General features: G+C 34.4%; 1 protein-coding gene and 1 non-coding gene across 4 annotated transcripts in view; both read right to left on the bottom strand.

The window, feature by feature from the left end:
• Positions 1-630: 630 nt before the first annotated feature.
• Positions 631-21,135, bottom strand: part of SLC6A15 (solute carrier family 6 member 15) — a 44,590-nt gene continuing 24,085 nt past the window's right edge. For all 3 annotated transcript variants that reach the window (XM_086712714.1, XM_086712715.1, XM_086712716.1), the window contains exons 3-12: positions 17,408-17,565; positions 16,935-17,061; positions 16,245-16,426; positions 14,522-14,632; positions 11,223-11,464; positions 10,927-11,119; positions 9,427-9,619; positions 6,846-7,005; positions 3,315-3,477; positions 631-1,990 (exon numbers count right to left, since the gene is read on the bottom strand). In XM_086712714.1, the coding sequence (XP_086568840.1) occupies positions 1,619-1,990; positions 3,315-3,477; positions 6,846-7,005; positions 9,427-9,619; positions 10,927-11,119; positions 11,223-11,464; positions 14,522-14,632; positions 16,245-16,426; positions 16,935-17,061; positions 17,408-17,565 (1,901 nt within the window). In that variant the 3' untranslated portion in view covers positions 631-1,618. The remainder of the gene's footprint in view (positions 1,991-3,314; positions 3,478-6,845; positions 7,006-9,426; positions 9,620-10,926; positions 11,120-11,222; positions 11,465-14,521; positions 14,633-16,244; positions 16,427-16,934; positions 17,062-17,407; positions 17,566-21,135) is intronic.
• On the bottom strand, positions 4,572-4,732 carry LOC112863975 (U1 spliceosomal RNA). The gene has a single exon (XR_003223921.2). It is a non-coding gene; the product is annotated as a U1 spliceosomal RNA (small nuclear RNA).

The raw sequence follows: 21,135 nt of genomic DNA, 5'->3' as shown, positions 1-21,135 counted from the left end.
TGCGACTAATCTAGTGGTAGGACAGCTATAAATAAAAGCCTTTTAGTGAGATGGTACTCAGTGGAGGTCTGCTTCATCGAAATTCATATATGCAACAGTCTCATTAAAAAAAGTCACAATTAGGGGCGCCTGGGTGGCTCAGTATGTTGAGTGTCTGACTTCGGATCAGGTCATGATCTCACAGTCCGTGAGTTCGAGCCCCGCGTCGGGCTCTGTGCTGACAGCTCAGAGCCTGGAGCCTGTTTCAGATTCTGTGTCTCCCTCTCTCTGCCCCTTCCCCACTCATGCTCTGTCTCTGTCTCTCAAAGATGAATAAACGTTAAAAAAAATTTTTTTTTAAGTCACAATTTCTTACACTTCAGACACAATACTGACCCTGCAAGTGGTCAAGTGTACACATGGTTTCCTAGGAGACTACTTTTTCAAGAATTGTGAGACTGCATCAGAACACCGTTTAACCATAGCATTCTATTTCTCCCTAGTCTCTAAAGTGGTGGTAGCTGTATTAATCAATTTATTAATCCCTCTTGGAATGTGATGATTACTTATTATGAAATGCCTAAATCCTGACTGAAATGCAAGATAATCCAGTATAGGTGATACAAGAAAAATCAATGTGGAAAACAAACATCATTTTTAACTTCATTTATTTGTAGCTTAAAATGTAATGCCATACAATCTTAACAATCACTTAAAAAAGGATTTATATTTGCATAAAACAGAAGCAAAACAGAAAGATATGAAATAAAATGCCATCTTGCTTCAAGTTTTCAAATCAGTACTTAGAGTACTAATATACATATATACATTGCAAGTATATATAAATATACTATGAGTAATCTTGAAACCACAATAAATATCAAGTAGGTTTTTAGGCACACGGCATAGGAAAATGCAGAATCTGCATAATTCTTGAGAGCGCTGAGTGACTCATTCTTAGATCACTTTCACACATATATTTTACACAAAATATACAGCCATCGAGCACATGATCCCCAGTCACCTCTGAATCTAAACTGTCATCCAGCATTAGTGCCTTCTTATTCTTTGATACTATTGCTCTATACAGCTATTACATAAGAAAATATTTGCAGTCTTCTTCAGTTAATTGTCTAAGAAGGTATCAATGCTACCAAAATAAGTACAGCCTATCTACACAATATGTTCATGGAAATGTGCTTAGAGGCACCAACTTACAGAAATGTTTTTGTAATACTGGGATTTACCCTGAAGGCAAACTTATACATTTTAAATTATACCATTTTTGAATTGCCAATACTATTAAACCAGAAATCATTACAAACTGAGGTAACACCTGTTTTTTTTTTTTTTTTGAGATAGAAATGCTTGAAAAAACACCAAAAGTATTTTTAAAAATTCTGACACACATGGACCTCAGTCACTATAAGCTTTATCTGTAACTCTTTCTGCGCAAATGTAAACCAAAGAATCTGAAGGAATGCTCTAGTTGAATTTACATGTACTTAGGATTAAAGATCACAGCCAAGGAACACCTGAGATCGCCCTCTGATAAGTGAAGCCCAATGCTTCTCTTAGTAGAGCCCATGTTCATTCATACAAATGAACCAAATAGAACCCGCTGACATTTTCCCCCTGGCTACAAATCGGATTCTGGCATATCCGGCATATCTGCCATTAAGTACCCTATTCCATATCGTCCATTGGGAGCAGTATCCAGAGTTGGTGATCCACTCTGTTTTCGATAAATATTTTTACCAAAATTTGGAGATGACATCTCGCTGGGTATCTTTCCATGAATGAGGCTTGCATCATCTCCCTCTAAGTTTACAGGCTCTTTCAGGACCCTTCCTCTCTTATAGGTCACAGATGCTAAATTGCCAGAGCTATTGTCTATCAGGTTGCAGCGACGAATGACGAAGACAGCTGGGACAGGGAGTATTGCCAGGACCATCAGCAAGATACAGACAACCATTCCCCAGGTTGGATAGCTCAGAAATTCTTCAGATGCCTGTGAAAGTCAAAAAACCCATTATTGGTTATCTTGCTCTAAAAGTATGTGGAAGAAAAAAAAAAAAACCTGTATTTATCTTGGGTTTGTAAGCAAAGAGTCTTCGGATGTGCTTTGACCAACAAAAGTGACATCAATCAACTTTCAAGGCTAGGCATTACAAGCCTTGCAGTTTCTGCCTCTGTTTCTTAGAATGCTGTCCTCAGTCAATAATGCTAGGAAGAAGGCAAGAATGAAAGATTACATGGACAGAGACCAACCCTACAAGTTTAATCAACTGTATGAGTTAGCTCAGGAAAAACCTAAAGAAGAATTGCCCAGCTCAACTGCAGAACCCTGAGAAATAATAAATCAGCATTGCTCTTGGTCATTAAGTTTGGGGATAGTTACATGTTACATGTGCCATCTGTCTTTCTAAAAACTGAAAATCTAAATTTTGTGGGTTTTTTTTTCTTTTCAAAAGTTTATTTATTTATTTTGAGAGAGAGAAAGCATGAGCAGAGGAGGGGCAGACAGAGAAGGAGAGAGAGAAGCCCAATCAGGCTCCACGCTCACCGTGGAACCCAACACGGGGCTGGATCTCACAACCGTGAGACTATGACATAAGCTGAAATCAAGAGTCAGACACTTAACCGACCAAGCCACCCAGGCACCCCTAAAAATCTAAATTTTGGCCCCAAGATTTTTGTAAGAGTTAACAGACTTGTTTATGCCCCAGTCATGAATTTAATTGTTACTATATAATTACTGACAATAGAAGAGTTAAAGGTCAGAAATATCTCTGAAAAATAAGGATTTTGGTTTTATAACAGCTAATATGTACCTTTATTATTATGTAGCTAATTTGCACCTTGAAAACAGAAATTGAAATAGTCTTTGCTAATATAAAGCAATTATAACAAAACTTTCCTTCAGTATTTACTTAAATTATGTGTACACGGCCACTGCATATTCTCTTATTATATAGTATCTGGGATATGATTTAATAAATTTATGTAGGAAAAAATATTCCTGGTGGTTTAGGCAGTATGTTTTCTAGAGTCAAAGGCCCCATAATTATTGGTTCATCTGTGGTGTCATAAACACAGTTACTTTAATGAGGACCAAATCAGTGTTTCTCATGTATTAAAAAAACAAACAAACTACAATGTACAGCAAAATCATACATGTTTGGGGTCAAACAAAATATAAATCTCAAGATCCCTGCATAAAAACAACACCATTTATTAAACAGCAAAATATACTGTGAAGAAAGCAAAAGATAAAAACCCCTAAAATAATATTTTATGTATATTTTTCATAGCTTCCTTATTTTGTATTTTACCTTATCTTCAATCCATGCATTATAGCCAGGAGGACTTAATCCCATATTCACAACACTAGCTATTAGCAGTGATAATAGCATTAGAGGAGAAATATATTTCCACATATAGTAGTAATATCTGTTGGGAGCAAAGCCCAGCATATCTTTCAGGTCTTCCATAAACCTAAATAAAAAGAAAGTATTTAATTATGCCTCAGGTAATTATTTCTATGCCTTAAAAATGTGCATTATCAATAGTTTGACAGAGGTTTAATCGATGATACCCTGTGACATTTTATACTGAATCAAAATATCATATTGGAAGATTACTTACAAATTAAGAACATTTATAAAGTAAAATGGAACCAGTTAAGTACTGTGATTTTCATTTAGCAAAAGCCTTCTTAAACCAATTACTGAAAAGTCTCCTACTGGTGACTTTCTACTCTATAAATACAATATTTGCAATACATTAAAAATTCCTAGTCTCTTTTTTTACTTAGCAATAATAAATTAATATAATTCAATATTCAGTCAGTCTTTATATAATCTAAACTTTCACTTCTTTTCATAGTCTGTTTGTTTGAATTGAAAGAAGGTCCACACACTGTGACTGACTGATGTATTTCTCAAGTCCATTTTTCATCTCTAGGTTCCTCCTACTTCTCTTTTTTGTTTCTTCCAATCTATTTGTTAAATCAACTAGGCACTTTATCTCATAGTACTCCTACAGTCTGGATTTTTCTGATCACATCCCCAAGTGTTGCTTCACAACTACATTTGATCCTCCTGTTTCCTGTAAATTAGCACTTAGACCTAGTAATGATCAGGCTTATGTTGTTTTAAGTAAGGTTGTTGTGGTATCACTTACATGAAATGAAGTTCACCCTTTTAGGTAAATGATGTTACCATTGTCAAAGCATATAATCATTACATACTAGTCCATATCCCCTAGTATTTATCTAGAGATATTTACTGCCCACCCACCAGTCCTTGTAGCAATGTTTCTGCAGACTTTTTGATTTTGTAAAGATAGTTCTCTATTAGATTCTTCAAAGAGAGATCATAGTAGCTATATTCCCCAATTTCTTGTAAGTTCACAACTGTCTGTGGTCACTACATTTGAATGTGAGTTTTGCAGGATTTAAAATCTTTGGCTTATGTTTTCTTTCCTTGAGAACTGTAAATATTTCTTAACTATATAATATTGTTACAAAAAAGTTTGTTGATTTTTCTCTTATACATAATTTTGATTGTTTTGTTTATTTGTTTGTTTTAAAGGAGAAAGTGTGAACACAGTCCCCTATTACTACAAATTGTGCAGTTGAGTTTCCCACGTTTGGGGAAATCACAGCGGTCAGCGCATCCAGAGTGCACTAAGCCTCTCCCTGGAAAAACGACCTTCATGATCATGGTATCTCCCCACCCAGGTTAAGTATGATCATTTTGTTTCTTTATTGTTTTTGCCTGGATAGCCCTTTATTTTTTTCCCTTCTTTCTATCTTTGTGGGTTTTTTTTTTTTTTTTCTTTTGTCTTGAAGTAATAGCCTAGACTACGTCCTAGTGTTGGCTATTATGGGCATTTTTCCAAGTATATCATGTGCCTTTTCAACATTCAAGTTGTCGCTTATTTCAGGCAAGTTTCTTGAATTACAGAGTTTGATACGTTCCAGCCACTGCATTTAGAGGACTTCATTGTACACATGTTGAGTCATCTTTGTATAACTCCTGTCTCTATTCCTTCGCTTTGCTCCTTTGTTATTTCTTCTTGTTTAAAAAAATAAACATTTACTCCTTTCTGGCTTCTAATTCTTGTGGAACTAGTCACTGTGCTTATTGTTTTTGTGTTCATTTTAATTTGATCATCACTTTGGAAGTGTTTTTTTATTGTTATTATTCACAATTATTTCCTGAGTTCTATCACCTTGTTTTCAAATCTCCCTTTTCTCTAATTGCCATATTCTTTATTTTTAAAATATTTTGTAGCTTCTATCACTTAAAACAATTTATTTCAACTCATTTTGAAATATGGTTAGTTTTCCATCTATTTTGCTTGTGTGTTTTTGTTGTCTGCAGGGATTTATTCTCCTCCTTTCCTCTTTAAAAAAAAAAAAAAAGTATTTTTTCCTAAGATTTTACACCACAATCAAGTGAAGTGAATTTTCCTGCGTTTTCATACACGAAGATATACACTAAAAGATGGCAGAGCATTTTTTTTTCGGCATTTTTTTCGGCACGATAGAAAAAGAATTTCTATCGTGAGGTTATTGTTAGCCTCATAGGCAATGCGTGCAGAGCACACTGCCTCACATACAGTAGGAATTTCGTAGATACAAGTTTAATAACTACTATTAATAGGAGTATCATTTCTCCTTCTGTTGTTAACCATTATTATTTAGGGACACTACTAAAACGAGATATTTTGTACTATGCCTATTGTAAATGACATACTGTGTAAATGGAAATCTACATTATGATCTTAATTGATCCACAGATCAGTCCAATAATAATATCAAATGCCAACACAATGCAAGTTAGGAGTTGAGGGTAGCTTGGTAGAGATACCTAGTTTTGAAATTAAGGTCTAAATTAAAGTCCTGGCTCTATAACCAACATACTGTGTTCTCCTGTATAAATAAGGCCAATTTTCCATTTGTAATATGGATATTAGTTACTACAGGGTATTTTTATGAGGATTCAGATTTTAATGCATGTTAGACAGCTATTACTACTATCGCTATATAGTACATGACTACTAAAAGTCCCTCCCCATGCTTGCCTGGAGCTTTTGACAATAATAAAAATATTTTCCAACCTTTGTCACAAAACTCCTTCAATACTGATAATATCCTCAACGTTGTTTGAGAGAACTCTGGTCTTCATGCAACACACTCATTCTTACTTTACATATACTTCCAATAACCTAATGATCTTAGTGCCTTAGTCCATATATGTTAACTAGAGGCAACAACTTTAAAAAATATCGTACAAAGCCTCTAGTAACCCTTTTCTTCTGCAATTACTCTAATGCCTCATTTCACGCCAAGTATATATACTTTTGGCATTAAGCAGGTATATAATTTAGAGGTAATTAGGAAGTAATTAGGAAGATAGGATTTAAAGTTAAGCAGAAATAGCTATGAATCCCAGATGTGCTTCTGTCCAGGTGTGTGATGAGTTAGTCACTTGGCGTCTCATAAGCCTGAGAAATGTGAAATGTGGACAACAATAATAACTTCAAACAACTTAAAGTTGTTGGTTCTTGGACCATAGCCATTACTCATTAATCTTGGAGGTTACTATTTGATAACTAGAATTAAATCAAAGCTCCGGAATCCTAGACTATATTACTATCTACACAATTCTATCTAATCACCTAATAGGGGAATATACTGTATTCAAGGGATTGAATGAAAAAAGAGCCTGCAAAAGATCTGATGTTGTTGCAAAGCATTTTCCCCTCTAATCATTCCCCTCCTCTTCTAAATGAAATGGGTATTGACAATTGGTCTTTCCAAAATAGAGATGAAAAATGAATGCATAGATACTTACTTATCTATGCCATAAACAAAGGATACAGCAATATTCTCCAAAATGACTACAATTAGCAGAGGCAGTGTAGCAGAATAATCATCAAACATTGTAACGAAGTAATTTCCAGAACGTTGCACAAATATCAGGCCAATACAAAATGCCAGAAGACAACAGATAACTGTACAAAAGAAATAGATGAAAAAAATTAAGCTTTTATTCACGGGCATCTTTTAAACTTAATTATGAATTACCATGTTCAAACAGTTTTGTTTTCACTTTTATAACTTGTCAATCATATAAACAGGCAACACCTTTCTTGATACTATGGAATATAATACATTGGGAGTTAGTTAGCTGGAGCTACGCCCAGATTTAATAGGAATCCATGGTAAGACTCAATTCATTGCCCTGACTCTGCAGAAATTTACTTACAAGCACAAATAAAAAAGACAGAAAAACTGAGAAGATTTTAAAAGCATAAATCTCTGTAATATACTTCTCTTTATTAATAACAAAGTGACCTTTTCAGGGCTCCTGGGTAGCTCAGTCGGTTAAGCGCCCTGCTTCAGTTCAGGTCATGATCTCAGGGTTCATGAGTTTGAGCCCCGTGTCAGGCTCTGTGCTGACAGCTCAGAGCTTGGAGCCTGCTTCAGATACAGTGTCTCCTTCTCTCTCTGCTCCTCCCCCACTCATGCTCTGTCTCTCTCTGTCTCTCAAAAATAAATGTTAAAAAAAATTATATATAAAAAAATAACACAGTGACCTTTTCAGGCAGCAAATGTTCATAGGTCTTTTCTGCTTTTAATAATGTTTTATAGTTTTGGAAGCTCTGTGGAAGTCTTAAATTAATAATGAGACTAATATAGCTCATAATAAGATTGTGATAACATATATTTTTATATTTGACTGAAATACAGTTATTTTTAAAGCATAACTGAAGAAATCCGATCAGATCTTGCCTGAGCACCAACCCAAATCTCTATCTTGATATTGCATGAATAGATAAGTTGAGAATACAATTATGACAGGGTTGGGCAATCTCATTATCCAAGTAACAGAGAAAAACCTTCAAAAAGGAGTTTCTGGAGTAGTATCTAAGAAAGAGGCAAAAACTTCTGAGCACCTACAGTTAATATAAAAACTTAGAGAGGGGTGCCTGGGTGGCTCAGTCGGTTAAGCATCTGACTCTGGATTTCGGCTCAGGTCATGATCTCACGGTTTGCAAGTTTGAGCCCCGAACTGGACTCCATGCTGGCAGTGTGGAGCCTGCTTGGGATTCTCTCTCCCTTTCTCTGTCTCTCCCCAGTTTGCTCTCTCTCTCTCTCTCTCTCTGTCTTAAGTAAACAATAAAAAAAAAAAAAACTTTATAAAATTTAAAAAAAAAACTTAGATTTCTGTAATCTATATAATATTCCCATATTTTCATTAGACTATTCTCTCACACACTCAGCAAAGGACCTGTCAAAAATAAAAGATGACTATGTTCTACTTCTCAACCACCTTTTAGCAGAAGTGAGTGCAAATAATTGAGCAGGTAATGGCAGTTTGGGAGGGGAGAAAACAGACATCCTTGGGTTCAATCAGATGAGGGTTTTCTAACAATCCCAGTAAGTATGAATTTCCAATTTAACTTCCAATTTAACTTCCATCGCTTTACTGATAGTCCCATCATATATTTAGATGACTTTTGTTGCTTCCTTATTCTTACAGCATGTTAAATCACTGTTACGCTATCTATCAGTATATTACCTGGTGTAAGTCTTATCTACCCAAACTTGGTTTTAGTTATCAGTACTATTATTTTTGGAGACAAGGCTCTCCTATATCTCTGTATCTCTTTTCTAATTTCTCTTATATCCTTTACATTCTTCAAATGCAAGGATGATGCAGTACATAACTGGTATTTAATAACTGCTTGCAGACTGGACTTATGAATAACTATAAATATTGATAAACTGTTTTATTATCTTTCTTACTTAGAAGTATTAACTACTAGTAGGCTATAAGGGCTATTTTATATGAGAACTGAATTTAGATTTATCAATTTCAACTATGCATTTTTTGGAACAGGAATATCAGATATGAACCTTTAAAAACATTTGTCTTGTTGGGGCACCTGGGTGGCTCAGTCAATTAAGCGTCCGACTTCGGTTCAGGTCATGATTTCACAGTTCGTGAGTTCGAGTCCCACATGGAGATTTTTGCTAACAGCTCAGCGCCTGGAGCCTGGTTCAGATTCTGTGTCTCCCCCTCTCTCTGCCCCTCCTCTGCTTGCACTCTCTCTCTCTCTCTCTCTCTCTCAAAAATAATAAGCATTAAAAAAAGAATATTTGTCTTCTTTACAAAGTTATGCATAAACATTCTATGACTTTATTCTAATACCAGTAATTCATGGTAGTGACATTACTATTAATAAAGAGTGATATAATAAGTAATCATTAACAATCAATTCAACCTATGTTAAATCTATAATTTGCATAGTATATAAATACATAAATAACAAATAATAATATACATATTAATAGATAGGAATGAATAAAAAACTTTCCTAAAATGGCCTGTATCAGTTCAATGAAAAGTCAAATGCATAAAAACTCACCAGTAAGAATTTCTTTCCTCACTTTGAAAGTGTCCACAACAGGTGTGATGATCCCTTCAATGGTTCCAAACATGCTGCCAAGCCCTAGATTGACGAGCATGAGGAAGAACATCACTGACCAGAAGGGAGATGCAGGGAAATGTGTCATTGCTTCCGTAAAGGCAATAAAAGCTAAACCAGTCCCCTGAACAGCCTGTAAAATATATGTAAAATAGTGACATTAGTACCAAATAATATTAAGAGATAGCCATATATATATATATATATATATATATATATATATATATCAGTTACAAAGAGGAGGGAAACACTGAATAATGTTTGGAAATACTGGAAATAAATAGGCTGATATCGTGTTGTTGTCTCCTAAGTAACTGTGTCTCCAACCAAACTTAAAGTCAATTGTGTTATCTCATAAAAACAATATACCAGGATTAAAAAAAAAAAAATAACGTTTAAAAGTAAGTTGGTAATTAAATCTTTCTTTACAGAATTTAAGATTTTTATATAAATGATGGCTCCATCCATAATTTCCTGCACATGATTCTTTATGCTTAGTCTCATGTATGGTTAACTGTCTTATGGCAAAGGATTAGTAGCCAAGCTCTCTGTTATATTTTCCTTTTTGGCAATACAGGGAAAAGGCAACAACCAATACAATGATATTTATTAATGTTCACCTATTTCGTGTTTATTAAAATAAACGACAGTGGCTGAAGAAAAGGACTTAATCAGGACTTGTTAAACATAAATACTAAAATGGCCAAGTATTGGGGCGCCTGGGTGGCGCAGTCGGTTAAGCGTCCGACTTCATCCAGGTCACGATCTCGCGGTCAGTGAGTTCGAGCCCCGCGTCGGGCTCTGGGCTGATGGCTCAGAGCCTGGAGCCTGTTTCCGATTCTGTGTCTCCCTCTCTCTCTGCCCCTCCCCCATTCATGCTCTGTCTCTCTCTGTCCCAAAAATGAATAAACGTTGGAAAAAAAAAAAAAATTAAAAAAAAAAAATAAATAAAATAAAAAAAATAAATAAAATAAAATGGCCAAGTATTCATGTGTCAAAGCAATTATGCAATATATAAATGATAGTCAAAATTCAAATTTTGTATTAAAATATTATACCAGGAAAAGTATCAGACTAATTTCATTTTCTATGATGAAAGTTTATATTTTATTTTAAATTATTATGGCTTAATCAATGGGATTGCTTTTTAAAGTAAAGCAATCCTTCATGATTTAAGAAAGTATGTTCTTTTGATTTCTCTCTTGTTTTTTCCCACTTTATTTGTCTTCTTTCTTAAATTCCACATGTTAACTGGTAGTAAAATAAAAACTTAAACAAAAAAATAAGAAAATATCATCTCTGAAATGAAAAATGTCAGTTTTGAAACAGCATAATCTTCCACAGGCATTTTAAAGGTCATTTTCCTAAAAGACATTTTGTGGATAATGCATTAATTAAATGATTGATGACTATCGTATTGCTTAAATATAACCTACTAACTTTATTTAGCTCATCCTCAATTTGACAGGAATTGAGATGAAGAGCAGGAAACTCTTCTTCTTTCACTTTTTGAATGATGTCATAAACTAAATGATAATCTTCTGCAGTAACAGCTGACAGGTTGATATGATGAGGAATAATATCCTGACTAATGTTGCCCATTCTCAAAAATTTTACGATCATTTTCGAATTTCTGGAAAACAGAAAAAACGTATTAATGAACATTTATGGGCTTGGGAGGTTATACTTTTCATATGCTTATGCCATCAAAAGCTAAAGGAAATGAATATCCATACTCTGCGATGCATTTCTCATTTATGACATTTGCTTTGAAGCCCAGAACTGCAAACACCACCAGTGTTGCCAGGACAGATGTAAAAAAATTAATGAAGGACACCAGGACAGCATCGAAGTGGCAATTGTTGTCTCTTTTGTTGTAGCTTGAAAAGGCGATGACGCCACCAAACCCCAGCCCTAAGGCAAAGAACACCTGGGTGGCAGCTTCTCTCCAGACCTTGGGCTCCAGCATCATTTCAAGCTGTTTAAAATTAAACATAACAGAAGTCAGCTGCAAAATAGTATTTAAGAATGCTCTACATGGAATCAGTTCTACTATTTAAATATATCATAATGATACTTATGATATATTTAAAGTTATTTAAACTGGGGTGATAATCTGTTCGTAAGTAGAAATAATAAATTTTTCACTTAGTAACGAAACAAGAAATATGAAGAAAGACTACACACAAACATGTAGATGGAAATTTTACTTACGTGGAGGTTTTCTACCTATAAGGGAATTTTTAAATATCTTTAAGACAAATAAATCAAAAGGACTATTTCAAATTAACTATCTTCAATCATTTCTTACTTATGCCTTTGTTTTCTTTCCAAAGCAAAATAACTTATCAATAAAATCTAATTACTTAACTAATACCCTACGTTTTGTGTTTTCTGGTGGAAGTCTAATAGTCAAAGCAGATAATAAGCAGATTATGAGCTTGGTTAGAGCTGTTTGTACTTTGCATGTTCATATATGTATTGTTGATTCATTTCAACAGTTGCCTGAAAATGGAAGAAGTGTAACTATATCATCTCTAAGACACTTTCATATCCAAAGTTTTAAAGTTCTAAACCTGTGCTGAATATATACTTCAAGTAACTCAGCTTCACTTCTTAGGCAATTATAACTGTATATAACAATCAAACCTTTCAAATGGAACAATTAATATTACCCATATCTGACACAGATGTTAATAAAGTTAAGTTTGATTTCAGTAACAATAGTGTTTAAATTGGTATTGTATCTCTTTTTACCATTGCAGTGAAATTGCTCTCATTGGGAGCAATGTCAAACATGGCTAAGAACATGAGTTCCAGTTTCAGATCCTGATTCTGCCATTTCATTATCTAAAAACAGTGCAATCTACCGTAAGTGGCTGCTCTCTCTGAGTTTCAGCTTCCTCAACTGCAGACGGGGTAGCAAGGCATATACCACTCTGTCACATTCCTGACCTACCACACTCTAAGTGCTCAATCATTTTGGACAACTATGGACTGTACTGGTAGGCACACTGATAAGCACTTTATATGGATTATCTCATTTAATCTTCAGAACAATTCATGAAATTTGTTGCTACTATTATCTGAATGATAGAAAGATTAAGGAATCTGCCTGAGGTTACACAGCAGTTCTGGAGCAGAGCTGAAATACGAACTCAAGTAGATTCCAAAATGCCTATTTTCTCAAATATTAGGATTTATTGTTCAATTAATTTTAGTGATTACTATTGAAATATAATGTAAATATAATATTCTAATGAAACATAATCATGATCATAGGTATAATTTATGAAGACTTAACTAAAATATTCATATTGCTTATTGATTGTTGCTACATTACTATTCTATCATGAATACTGATCTAAAACACACTTAACAATCTATCTCTACTCTTCCCACTAGATGGCAGGCAATACCTATTTACTAAAGATATTATTCAGCTTACTTGTGTCCTTTACTTTCTCCCTTGGACAAACAATGTAAACTAAATAGTAATTGACAACTTATCATTATCAGAGTAACTATCACACCCACATCTATCCACAGTCAATGGAAAATGAACTGAAGAAAGAACTAACTATATTTTAATAGTGATTCCCCAGTCCTGGTTTAAAATGTTAATAATGCTACAGTTTTAAATATGGAGGCATGTAAAAGTGTCCTATCAAAGTATTTGCACTCTAAGATATTTATTTAAATCAAATATTCAGAATTATGTCACAAGCAATAGCCAACTTATAAAAAGTGATATTCCAGAAGTTTACACCAAAGTTTGTTGTTTTAAACTCAAAAAGCTTTCTTTTTTTTAACATTACACTATAAATGTTTTTAGATATTAAGTATGGCCCATTTGAAGCCGATTTAAATTATAATACAGCTGAAATCTATAAATCTTCAGTAGTTACTCACTGAGGAGTTCCAAAAACTCTAAATGCTAACCAGGACTTTTGAATTAGTCAAGAAAATCAGATATCAATGGCAGCATTTTTGCTACTAGAGAATGAATTCCAGGTTCCAGCTTGGGAACCTGATACCCAAAGAACACAGCCTCTTTTACATAGTATCAAGGCAGCTGCTAGGACTGACAAAGAATTCCAGGGAAGCTAATTTCTGCCCAAATCCCACAGCATGATGCTGGCTGCACATTCACCATTCAGATAACTTCCAATTTCTGAACTAATTTTGAAACGGTATTTTTGTAACTCAGTGTCTGCCAATAAAAGTGTTAGCAAACTAATAGTGAGGTATAACTTCATTACTAAAATTATGTACATCTCAAAACTTGTTTTTGTTTCCTGCCAAATCAATATATTTAATCCACAAGGATTCATTAAACAGATTCAAACGGCCCAGCATTGGGTTCAGCTCTAACATGAATAAAAGAACATAAGTTCTGAGCCATTTATGGAGCCTAATGAGAATTCTTCTGAAATGTATATTCAGAAAACTTCCCAAACTTGCCACTATAAGTATTATTCTAGGAAGTACAAAACCTCAAAACAAGAACACTGATTTTCTTGAGACAGGATTTACAGCACAGAAACATCCTCAGCCCCCATTCATGGATTTTAGGTAATCTGTCAATCTTCTAGATATTAAGCAAATCATTATGTTCCTTATGTTTTTCTGGTAAGAAGATCTTATTATCGGTTTTTTTCAAAGCAGTCAATTCCAAAAGGTTAAAAACCACAGACTTAGAGAAGGAAGAAGAGTAAAGATGGAAAAGTCCTAAAATGTCTCAGTGTAAAAAACTGGAAGTTAATTTACTATAAAAGAGGAATTTTTGAAGTTCACATAGCGAGTCTTACTCTAGAACTAAAATGGGACATATAAAATTGGAAATAGATGGATATAATTATAGATATATAAAAGCCCTGTTTTTTTCTAGGCTGGTTAACATAACAGCTATAATTTAAAAGGCTAATGTACATATGTTAGAACAATTGTCCCTTAAGTCTAACTGTGGGAACATTTTAACAATGGACATAATGCTTTTATGATCATAAGCCTTGAATAGAAATGCAGTACATACCTTAGGGGTAAACATGTGGCGGATGCCATCAATTGAACCATTTAAAAGGAGTGCTCTGATTAGGAAGCATATAAGTACCACATATGGGAAAAGAGAACTAAAATACATGATCTACAAAGAAAAAAAAAATATAGGTGAGACACACTAACATCTACATTCCTTTCTATAGTTAAGATTATATGTCCTCTTCTATAATTTGGCAGTCTGTTTTTATAGCCAGATTAATAATACTATTAATACCTTGTATAGCCATCATATTAGAATGGCTTATTAGTCTTAATGCAATGCGACTTAAGATCCTATTTGAGATATAATGAGAAATAAGGACTCTCTCTTACTTACACTCCTTTAAAATAGTCCATAGTTATTGTTAACTTGATTTCTTATAGTTCACAAAACAAGCAAGATTTAAGAGAAATTAATGGCCACTGACACCCTAATAAATCCTTACTTATATTGTTTTAGGTAAAAGAAACAGCAAAAAAGTCTTTATTTTTTCATTAATCAAAATCCCATTATAAGTGTGTAAAGCTTTTGGAGTAAGGAGCGGCCCCTGTTAAGTCTCCCAAGACTGAATAATTAGCAATGCCAAGGTTGTACTTTCCGCTTCACAAGTTTTCACGTTTAAAGTTAAGCAAATGTTGGGGCGCCTGGGTGGCTTGGTCGGTTAAGCGTCCGACTTCGACTCAGGTCATGATCTCACGGTCCGTGAGTTCGAGCCCCGCGTCAGGCTCTGTGCTGACAGCTCAGAGCCTGGAGCCTGTTTCGGATTCTGTGCCTCCCTCTCTCTCTGCCCCTCCCCTGTTCATGCTCTGTCTCTCTCTGTCTCAAAAATAAATAAATGTTAAAAAAAAAATTAAAAAAAAATAAAGTTAAGCAAATGTTTAACCATAGAAAAGCAATTGTCCTAACCAGACATTTACAGCTTCCTTGACATCTCCATGTAGAAGCCTAACAGGTCTCTAAAACTTTTCAGGTCCAGAAAAGAACTTCTGAATTTTCCCCACAGATGTCCCCACCCGTCTCCGCCTCTACAAATAGCCCAACCATCCATCCAGGTGCAAAAGTCAAACACCCAGAAGTAGTCCTGCATCACTGGTAATATTCTCCTAGTTTTCAGGCTACCACTCAGGGTATCTTATTCCTGCTTAACACATTCCCAGGATTTCTAATACAACTGCAATACAATGTGAGTTCCTCCCTCTGACCTGCAAAGCCTCACATTACAGCACCTCCCTTCCCTGCCCCATCATTCTTCCTCCAGCTGAGCCCCACACGAGGCCCTTGCTAGCTGCCTCAGACCCCTCTCTGCAGCTTCAGGACAAAGCAGGGCTGCAACCGCAGTCTGCGGCACTCATCTCCTGAGCCTCATGACTCACTCTCCTGTTATCTATGTCTCACCTCCATCTTCGGTGAACTAAAACATGAGGGTCAAGTGAATGAATAGCAAAAGTAAAGATTGTTTAGTATTGACACAAATTTCAGGAAAGATCTTTGATGAAATAAGGAGAGATTACATAACTTCAGATTTCACTATCAAACACATTTTTATGGTCTTTCTTTAAACACATTTTTAAAAGCACCACTTTTTGCCAATCTGTATTTCCTAGAATGACATGGTACTTGTAGTTTGCCCAGACATTTACAGCAGAGCTTGAGGGGTGCGTGGAGGGCATGCAGGAGTGGTGATTAGCATAATCAGGAGGGGCTCTAATATACTAACTTTTCCAGAAGACTGAATGCCTTTGATCATAGCCAAGCAAACTACAACCCAGGCGGCCAGCAAGCAGACGGTCATCTTCCAGTTTAAGCCCCCACTTTCAGAAATGGAACTGGAAATATTCAGGGCTTCTCTATACCAGTAATAGGTGGTGGCAGAACTTTTTTCACATTCCGGCTCTACGACTGTAGAAAGAAAGGTAATACAGTCATTTCAGACTAGAAAGAGGAATGAGGCATTTCTTCCTCCAGTAAGCCTATAAATCAGTTCTTAACATTTCATAGAAAAGTACTACTACTCTCGAGAAGTATTTACATTCACAATGAAAACACAATGATGCAAAATTCACAGACATGTATCCTTGTTGAGGTTTCTTTAATTTTTTTTAACGTTTATTTATTATTGAGAGACAGAGAGACACAGAGCATGAGCAGGGGAGGGGGAGAGAGAGGGGGAGACACAGAATCCGAAGCAGGCTCTAGGCTCTGAGCAAGCTGTCAGCACGGAGCCTGATGTGGGGCTCAAACTCACAAACTGCGAGACCATGACCTGAGCCAAAGCTGGACACTCAACCAACTGAGCCTCCCAGGTGCCCCTTCCACATTATTTTAAAAGGAAAAAAATCTCAAAGTCTCACACTTCTAGCAACTTTATGATCTTTATATACAAAACAGTACATGGTACATGTCTTACAAGTGTGTGAAGCATTTTTCACCAAAGGACATTGATCCCAAGGTAGAGGTTGCTGAAAAGACTGAGAAAAATAAAACAAACTCCAGCCAATGATGACATTGTAGTAGAGAGCCACAAAAAAGCACACCTGCAAAACAAAACAGTGTAATTACATCTCTCATGCCCCTTTCTTTGAACAAGATGAAATGCATAAAACCCCATTCAACATTTTAAAAATCCTCATTTCATTTTTACTTGAAACACATCATCTTTTCTAAAAAGATGATTCCTATAGGTCTTAACAGGCATTATCAAGGTTGAACTGTATTAATATTTACAGCTTGGTTTGCATATTAGTGCAAACTCCAAAGATGTTTTTTAAAAACACGATTAAAGAGTTGAATAGAAATACACAAAGATTTCATATAAATGAAAACTGTACCATTACAAACCCTGTAAAAATTATATGGCATACACCATACCAGGAAACTTACTACACAACTTGCAAATCCAATGCCACCCAGTTTAGGGCTTATGTAATTCCATACACCAATGCTTCCTCGCCGAATTCTCTGACCCACAGAAAGTTCCAGGAAAAAAAGGGGAATACCTATTACCAGAAGCAGTACTAAATACGGCAAAAGATATGCACCTACAGAAACAAGGACAAATAAAATAGATTACATTTTTAATAGTCACAGTAGACAATGCACTAATTTTGAAAATCTCATAAAAGACAATATTTGAACTTCTATATAGTATAATTCTAAAGGACTTTGAAGAAAATGAAATTTCATCATTTTAAACTTTCTAGTATTTGAAACCCAAACTTGACTGCTACAAAGGGCGTCTGATAAAAAATAATTGTGATTAAAGTAAGAATACAGTTTTTAGTTTCATCTTACTGAAAGGGCATGACTTCATTTTCCATAAAAATAATTGATTTCTTAAAATTATTTTCTCAAGTAGGTTTCACAAACTCCAAGAAATCTTATTCACACATTGCTCATCAAGTGATTTATTAAATCTTATTCAAACTCATCTAAATCATGCATTCCAAATCATATAAATTAGAGTGAACGAGATATTCTAGTATTACAGCTGACTTTTCTCCCTAAATAACAACAGGGGAGAAGCGGCTGCCAAGATTGAAAAAGAAAAAAAAAATAGAAAAATAATAAGAACTTCTACCTCAGACAAATGTTATTTTTTCCCATATATACTTCATTTACAAGGTACATTTCAGGAATTTTTTTGTTTTCCAAAATTCTGTGAAGGGATGGTGACATTGACTGAAAAACTAAGATATTTAATATATATTGTAAAATACATGTGCAAATTTATATATTATCCTTGTAGTAAGGTTTTCATACTTAAAAATTATTTTATAGCAACATCTCAAATTAAGACATATGACTAGTTATTTTAAAATGTGAATAAGTTTGACAATGTTAATATTAGATCCTATTAATTGATAAAGTTAAATGTGAAACATATTCATTCCTACATAAGAATACACATGCAAATCATTCATTAAATAACCCCTAGGATGGACTTCCTACATTCAAATTTCTTATCTGAAGTTTTGTCCAACCAGATACTGTCAAGTAAATCATGCAATTGGGGGTGTCAATGCATCAAATGCATTAATAATAACATAAGAATCCATTTGTTGTATTTTCCCATTAAAAAAAAGACTATTTAGTGGAATTGAATAGATTTTGGAAGTTGTTCAAATTGTTCTGGTGGTTATTCTGCTGAAGAAGTAAACATTACTTTTTTTCAAATTATTTATCTTAGTATATATCTCTGAAATAATGACCACATACAAGAATTTCCCTAATATAGTGGTCCACAGAAAATCTCTACTTACTTATGATGGATTTTCAGTCTTTCTGACTTAAGTTGATTCTACAAATGGGTATGTAATGTAAAGCATGGATTCATGAGTTTATAAAACAGAATTATCAAAAATCTAATTCTTTAAAAATTTATTTATTTAAGTTCAAGTTAATTAACATACAGTGGAGTACTGGTTTCAGGAGTAGAAGCCAGTGATTCATCACTTACATATAACACCCAGTGCTCATCCTGACAAGTGCCCTTAAAAAATGAACAATAAAAAAAAAAAATCTAATTTTTAAAATGATTAGTTACATTGAGGTGCTAATGACCTGAAAATGTTTCCCAAAGGACTGAAAGAGCATTTTAATAATACATGCGCCTAGTCCTAGAATGTGAACACATTCACGTATGTGTGCATGACTAGAGAGGGAGAGAATGAATTAAAACTGGATTTGGCGATAGTGCCTCAATTATGTGTGCACGACATGCTATTAGATACTTAGCTTTATCTTCTAACTGAAATTACTCTAACACTAACCTCCATGTTAAAAATAGTCATAGCTAAGATATAAATGAGCATTTACTATTTGCCAGGCACATTTCTAAGCATGCTACATGTAGTTACTCATTTTTTCTTACAAGAATCCAATGTGGTAAGTACCCTTATTACCCTCATTTTACAAGTGTGGGAACTAAACCAGAAGTAAGTTAACTTGGAAAAAGTCATATGGCTACTCTGGGAAACAGCCAGGCTTCAAGGCCAAATTGACTTCAAAATGTGAGCTGGTAGCTTCTATATTACACTATTTACTAAGCTTACCCATTGTACTTTAAATTTAATATCTTCAAACAAATCAACTTATGCTGGGTTTACCACTTTTTAGTTCTATTATTCATAAAGTGCCTCAAATGACAAATGAATGAGATTCAACTAGTCTCAGGTTATCTGACTAAACAGCCAGAAAATACAACTCAAATACCTGTAAGGCTCAATACTATACTGCATGTTGGGTACAGCCTTTTGTATTGACAGCCCTTTTGAAATGAAAAAGTCCACTGGCATTTTATATCGCTGTCCAGTATTTTTTTTTATTTGAAGAGAGGAAACAATGGTAGGAAGAACGTTTTGACTCCTATTACATATGACAATAAGGAGGAGGAGCCATTCTGTCTAATAACTAATTTCTAAATATGAAATCCTTTGAGTTCTCCACCAAAACACAATTTGCATTAAATAGATGGCAACCTGACTTCAGGCAATACAGCCTTCTTCCTCAACAGTATGGCCAGTAAGGCTCATAAAGTGAAAGGCTTAAGATCAGAACACATCTTCTTCTAGTCTTGGCAAATGGGATGACTCAGGAGAAACAAAAAGCAGGGTAGTATACAGCTGCTTATAGCTGATTTGATAAATAATTCCTATGTGATGTTCATGACTGGCTAAGGAGCATATGGTTTCAGTGGAGTGATGTGTAGTGCATCACATCATTGACATCAAGAGGTATCAATTCTTACCTCTCAGGCAGATTTGTCTAACAGGCTACTATTTCCAAACCTGTTGTTTTGTGCCTGGTTGAATTAACTAAGTAAGATCTTACATATATTTTGTCATCAGAACACCTTAGCTTTTTATCTTTTAATCCAAAAAGAAATTTCACAAATGAATGGTTATATTATCTCATTTGATTTGTACAGAAAGTATAAAACCATATTTTTGTCCAGTCAACTAAACTATCACAAATTGGGATCAAATACCAAAATAATCTTTCTACATTTTGTACAATGAAATTTAGTTAATATTTAGTTTTTAACCACATTTATTTTCACAGCTTCCATGTACGTATATAGATAATAAAGTTTCAACTCAAATGTTAGTTAACTTAGTATTACTTGACTTTGGTAACCTATAGAGCTTGTGTCCTACATGAACAAGCCATTCCCTTGAATATGTTTTTTACTGATTTTTAAGACAATTTTTGCTAAGTAACCCTTATTATTATATGCACAAATACAAAAAGCTAGACCATTACGTTGATGGATTTATTTTTGTTTAAAGTTATGGATCCTGATTTCCTTTTTAATTTAAATTCAAGTTAGTTAACATACAGTGTAGTCTTGGCTTCAGGAGTAGAACCCAGCAAGGATGCTAATTTCTTTAAAGTTTTTTTTTGAAACTAAACATTGTCCCCAAATACTATAGAATTAGGAATCAAATATATATGGTATCTAAGGATGAAGAATGCCTAGCAATACATTAATTATCTGGTTAAATCCCTTCCACTGGGATCTACAAAGTTTTGGTCAGCATTTGAACACTATAATTACTCTAAAATAAACACAATTTTTGTGTGGTAAAATGAAATTATTTCAAATTCAG

Source organism: Puma concolor, chromosome B4, assembly GCF_028749965.1.
Source record: "Puma concolor isolate L17-30 chromosome B4, mPumCon1.1.hap2, whole genome shotgun sequence".
NCBI classification, from domain to species: domain Eukaryota; kingdom Metazoa; phylum Chordata; class Mammalia; order Carnivora; family Felidae; genus Puma; species Puma concolor.
The sequence above is the reverse complement of the archived record's forward strand: the minus strand, read 5'-3'. Positions and strand labels throughout refer to the sequence as shown.